The sequence below is a fragment of the Gossypium hirsutum genome, chromosome D09 (assembly GCF_007990345.1).
Source record: "Gossypium hirsutum isolate 1008001.06 chromosome D09, Gossypium_hirsutum_v2.1, whole genome shotgun sequence".
Classification (NCBI taxonomy): Eukaryota; Viridiplantae; Streptophyta; class Magnoliopsida; order Malvales; family Malvaceae; genus Gossypium; species Gossypium hirsutum.
The window spans coordinates 40,300,246-40,306,085 of NC_053445.1; the positions used below are offsets into that span (position 1 = coordinate 40,300,246).

Consider the following 5,840-nt stretch of genomic DNA (forward strand, 5'->3'; position numbering starts at 1 on the left):
TTGCATTTGACGACGTAGCGACCCAAACGAACGCAGCTCATGATCTTTTTCACCCACTCATTGGCATAGCCCATTTTGCACATAGTCTCTTCAATGAAATTCCACTCAACCCTATCATAAGCTTTGTATATATCAAGCTTGATCATAAATCTTTTGTTAGGGCCGTTCTTAGTACTTTAGAGGTAGTGGACAAGCTCATGAGCGATCAAGATGTTGTCGTGAATCATTCTCCCGGGAACAAATGCACTTTGGTTTTGACTAATGCATTTCGGGAGAGTATCTTTTAAACTGTTTGCAAGCACCTTGGCCACGATTTTATATATCACCCTGTAAAGACTAATCAAACGAAAATTAATCATATCCATAGGCTCTTTAACTTTAGGAATTAAGACAATAATCGTCTCGTTAAGGCTGTCCACATTTCTCTGACCCCTAAGAATCTCATGACACAAATTAATAATATCCTTTTCCACAACGTCCCAATTTTCTTTGTAAAAATTCCCCGATAGGTCGTCAATTCCCTGTGCTTTTCTGAGATCCATTTGATTGAAAGCTTCCACTATCTCATTATTTGTGAATTCCTTCAGCAATCTTCCATTTATCTCCCCTGAACTGCAATTTTCAATGTAGTCAAGGTTTAACACTTCATTATTATGTAAATTTGACTCAAATAAATTTTGGAAATACTCCCTGGCCGCCTTGCTAATATCTTTAGTTGTATCCTTCCAATTGCCCTGCATGTCTTTCAGTCTTTCAATTTCAATGCTATTTTTTTTCCTATTCGTGGCTCTAACATGGAAAAACCGGGTATTTCTATCACCCTCCTCTAACCAATTGATTCTCGAACGTTGGGCCCAGTACTTCTCTTCGTTGTCAAGCAACTTCCCAAGCTTTAATCTCATAGCTTTCAGCCTGTTCCCATTGTACATTCTACACTGTTCGCCAATGATGCTATTTATTTTCATCTGAAGAGTTCCAATTTGCTTGCGCATTCTTTTGTATTTTTGATACTGCCAATCGCCAAGGTCGTGGCCCACCTTCATAATTTTTCCGATGATATCAACAACACCATTTTGCCATGCATTCTTTAATATTCTTAGCTTCATTATCTTTGGCCCAGCAAACATCATATCTAAATTTGAGCCTAGGATCTTTTATCAGCTCTCTCGGCTTGCGGCCCTCTGTATCCAAAAAGATAGCATCATGGTCAGAAGCAGACTGGCGAATTACCTTGGTCACAATAAACGGAAAATACGCCACATCGCTAGAAGAGATAAGAAAGCGGTCGAGTCTCTTCTTCACAAAAGCATCGCCCTCCCTGTTGTTAAACCATCCTTTGTCAGTTTTCAGGTCAACCAAAGACAACTCGTCCACAACTGCTCGGAAGTCATCAATTAAAGCTTTAGGTTTCCTCCTTCCCCCCTCTTTTTCCGCATTGTCCAGAATTGCATTGAAGTCTCCCCCAATGATCCATTTTTCTCTAACCGTATCTCCCACCTTCCTTAACATATCCCAAGAGCTTCGTCTTTTATTAGGGTCAGCATTCCCATAGAAGCCCGTGAAGCGAAAGGAGTTATCGTTATCCAACTGAACCCGAGAATCTATATGGTTGCTTGAATAGTTTTTTTATTTCAACCTTAATGCCTTCTTTCCACATCATAGCAAGGCCACCACTTTTACCAATAGCATTAACAGCCAAGCACCCCTCCATCCTGCATTTGCTGCGTATAAAAGCCAACTTGTTAGTATAAGTTTTTGTTTCACAGAGAAAGATAATGTCAGGATCATTGGCAACAAGAAGTTGCTTAAGCTCACGAACTGTCGCAGGGTTCCCAATCCCACGACAGTTCCAGCATAATATTTTCATTGCTCTTGGCGAGGCTGTTCGCCAGCCACCGCCTTGCCTGGTGAAACATTTTCCAGTAATCTCTTTCTCGCAATCTTTAAAGGGCTCTAGTCAGTGGTATCTCCATTTGATCCCCTAAGTCTCTCTTTTTTTTTTTTTCTGAACCTTATCAGCCCATCATGCATTGGTTTGTTGCATCAATTTTCCAATGGGGAGCTAGAGACCGACTCTTCTTCGCATCCCTTTTCGTTTCTTTTCTGTTCCATTTGTCCACTGTCTTCCCGAGTGTCAGTTTTACTCCCTTCTTTGTCCTCATTTGGGGGTGTCTTTTTGACCATTATCTCAATTCCGTTTCGCCCTATACCTCTTTCCTGGTTCGAAGCCACAAAATTAACTCTGAGCCAGCTTCCATATTGGAGGTTTAAAACATTAAAGCCAGAGTCTCTGTCCTTGCTTTTACACTTTTTTACTGTATGTCCAATCAGACCACAGTAGTAGCAAAAGGTTGGTAGTCTCTCGTACTTTAGGGCGCATATGATTTCGATTCCGTCTCTTCCCACGAATTTCACAACCCTTCGCACTGGGTTTGAGATATTTATTTTAATTTTCAACCTTAAGAATTCAGTCCAACCCCCATTTCTATCCTTCCAATCAATCGCCACTAGCTCCCCTATAGCATTTCCAACATCTAACGCGGTTTGACGATCCATGTATTCCAGAGGGATATTGTAAACACGTAGCCAGAATGGGGACAGACTGAAGTCGTAGGTATCTATGTCTTTGCCCTTAACAAAAGGTACCATAGCAAATAAGCAATTATCGAACAGCCATGGCATGAGGTTAAGGATTCTGCTTCTGTCTTCCATACTTCCAAATTTTACAATAATAGCATCTTCTTTCAGGGCTACAAAGTTTACCTCCTCTTTTGTAAACCATAATGTCCTGAAAACCCTATACATCGCCTCCCTATTCGGTTTCTCCTCCGCCATTATTTTACCTACCGCCCATGTCTCAAAACCTTGAAAATTGTTTTCAGCATTGGTACTAATGACCTGGACAGACTCTTCTTCCGAAAACTTCAGATTTTCAAGCATCGCGTTGATATCTTCAGCCATGGTAAAACTAGGCCACTACCCAGGACAACTACTCCTCCGGACACTACCAGGATTGTAACCAGGACTCAAGTCCAAGACCAACCTATCAACGTGATAGAGAACAGAATACAACGACAAAGAATATAGAAAAGCAAACCAAGACGCAAGAATGCTACAAGTTACTAAGCAACGACAAATAACGAAAATGAAAAAGAAACTTAAACAGAAAAAGTAAAAGCTAGTAAAATAAAAACAAGAAAGCGTCAGAAAAATTAAACCAAACGCATCAAAACAAGTAAAAGGAAAAAAAAAGAGAGCATTTCACTCAGGAAGAAAGAAAAGTCATTATCATTAGAGGAAGACAGATTAAACTAACAAATATTTACCCTAAAGAGAGAATTTAAAAAGTATTATGCAAAAAGCCACTGTGCATGCACAACTACGAACAAAAAGCTAATTAAAGAAACTCATTTTCATGCAAAGGACGTGGAAAAATCAAACAGAGGATTACAAAAACTACCATGGGCCCCATAGAAGGTAAAAAGTCAGACAAACTGAAACCAAGCACGATGGAATTCAATCAAGAAACATCCACAATTTTCAATGGAACACCATAAAAGAAGAAAGAGAAAACAGAAAAACGTCACCGTCATTCAAGATGTCAACCCTCTCTTAGACCAACCGTTTTCCAACAATCGGAAAGAAACTTCGAAATCCACCAAAGGAACACACAAAATCCAAGGGAAAGAACCGCAAATCACGGATACATTCAAACCCCCACCGCTGCGATAATATTCAAACGAATAAAGGCAGACACACAACTTCTAGGAATGAACATAGCACTTCTTGAAGCTTTTCTTGAAAAAAATAAAATTTTCCCAATTCTTCTTTTTCTTATATGTTCACATGTAAGGTCTTTTTTGTTGTTGTTGGTGGTATGTGTTCGTATATATATACACACATACATATAGGGGATTTTAAATAACTGAAATTTCCTCATTTTTAATTAATTAAGGTTTTTTTCTTCTTTGCTATATATATTCAGCTTTGGCATGTAATCTCAAAAACAATGGCTGAGGATGCTGCTTGGAAATTTTCAAAAGAAAAGGGCGTTGACATGGTTGCCATAAACCCTGGAATGGTGATCGGTCCTCTTTTACAACCAACACTTAATACCGGTGCTGCAGCCGTTTTAAGCTTGATTAAAGGTACTTTTTTTTTGCCAGCCTACTACTTGCTTTACATGAAAGCGTTCTTCTGAAAAAAAAAATGCACTATTGTTTTATGTAGGAGTGCAGACATTTCCGAATGCAACATTTGGTTGGGTGAATGTTAAAGATGTAGCAAATGCACATATCCAGGCATTTGAGATCCCATCAGCTAGTGGAAGATATTGTTTAGTTGAAAGAGTTGCGCATTACTCGGAAGTTGTCAAGTTCTTACACCAACTATATCCTTCATTCCAACTCCCAAAGAAGAAAGTTTTTTACTTGCAAATTTTAAAGCATTACTGTATCTAAATGGGGGCAATTGTTGGCACATAATTAAATTAACCTTGCACAAATAAATTATGAAAAGTTAGAAGAGTGAAGAGACTTGAATATGAAAAGTGAAAAAATTTGAATATGAATAGTGAAGAGACTTGAAGATGAAAAGTTAAGAGGCTTGAATATGAAAAGATACACACATGCATGAATAGTCACAACTCCTAGCATATAGTGATATAGATGAATAGTCACTTACAACTCCTATATAAAGAGTTGTATGTGACGAAGAATCATTAACTTTGTGTGCTTGAAATAAAAGATTATTTGAAAGAATTTTTCCATACAAAATTTATTTCTCTTCTCCATTATATTCTTTATCATTTTTTTTGTTTTATTTCTCCAAATATTAATCATTCAACTACAAATTGGTATCAGAGCCTTGTTCGATCGAAATGAACAATTCTATTCCTCTTTCTTCCGTTCCCTAATTAACCAAAGAAAATTATGGCAAATGGAGTATCCAAATGAAGGCTCTTCTTGGATCTCTAGAAGTTTGGGAGATTGTTGAAAAAGGTTATAATGAAGTTGAGGCTAAAGAGGAGGAAAGATTAACACAAGTTCAAAAAGAGAGTCTAAGAAAATCAAGGAAGAAAAATCAGCAAGCCTTATTTTGGATATATCAAGGAGTTCAATCATATGAAGCGGCTTAGGAAAAAATAGCTTGTGCCACCACGGCAAAACAAGCATGGGAATTTTTACAAAATTCATTCAAAGGAGATGAAAAGGTGAAAAGAGTTCGGTTGCAAACTCTTCGAGGAGAGTTTGAAAGATTGCAAAAAACAGAGTTAGAATCAGTTTCTGATTACTGTTCACGGGTTTTGTCCATAGTCAATCAATTTAAAAGAAATGGTGAAACTATGGATGATATTCGTGGTGTTGAGAAAATCCTCCGTTCTTTAGATTCTAGATTTGACTACATTGTGGTTGCCATTGAAGAATCAAAGGACTCGAGTACCATGACTATTGATGAACTCACAGGTTCGTTGCAAGTCCATGAAGAAAGATTAAACAAGAAGAAAAAGGAAGTTGATCTAGATCAAGCACTCCAGTCAAAGTTGTCTCTAAATGAGAAGAAGGGAGATTTTAAAAATCAAAGAGGGAGAGATCGTGGTCGTGGAAGAGGAAGAAATTTTAGAGAAAGAGGCTCAAATGCTCGTGAAAGAGGTGAAGATGCAAGCACGGAGAATGGATGGAAAGAAGCCAACCAAAGTCAAAATTTTAGAGGATCACAAAGAGGACGTGGACGTGGAAATCAAAGAGGAAGAGATCGTGGCTATTTTGAATGTTATAATTGTCGCAAACCTGGTCATTTGGCAAATGAATGCTGGTACAAAAAAGAAGAGAAAAATGAAG

General features: G+C 38.1%; 1 protein-coding gene across 1 annotated transcript; it reads left to right on the forward strand.

The window, feature by feature from the left end:
- Window positions 1-4,009: 4,009 nt before the first annotated feature.
- On the forward strand, window positions 4,010-4,460 carry LOC107891413 (phenylacetaldehyde reductase-like). Its single transcript, XM_041100219.1, has 2 exons — window positions 4,010-4,148; window positions 4,231-4,460. The coding sequence occupies exons 1-2, from the start codon at window positions 4,010-4,012 to the stop codon at window positions 4,458-4,460; spliced, it is 369 nt and encodes a 122-aa protein (XP_040956153.1).
- The last annotated feature ends 1,380 nt before the right edge of the window (window positions 4,461-5,840 follow it).

What these genes read in the sequence shown, in the direction of transcription:
- LOC107891413 (XM_041100219.1), top strand. Translation starts at nt 4,010, where the DNA reads ATGGCTGAGGATGCTGCTTGGAAATTTTCAAAAGAAAAGGGCGTTGAC. An exon ending in CGTTTTAAGCTTGATTAAAG is followed by an intron (nt 4,149 to 4,230) that starts GTACTTTTTTTT and finishes TGTTTTATGTAG; the next exon opens with GAGTGCAGACATTTCCGAAT.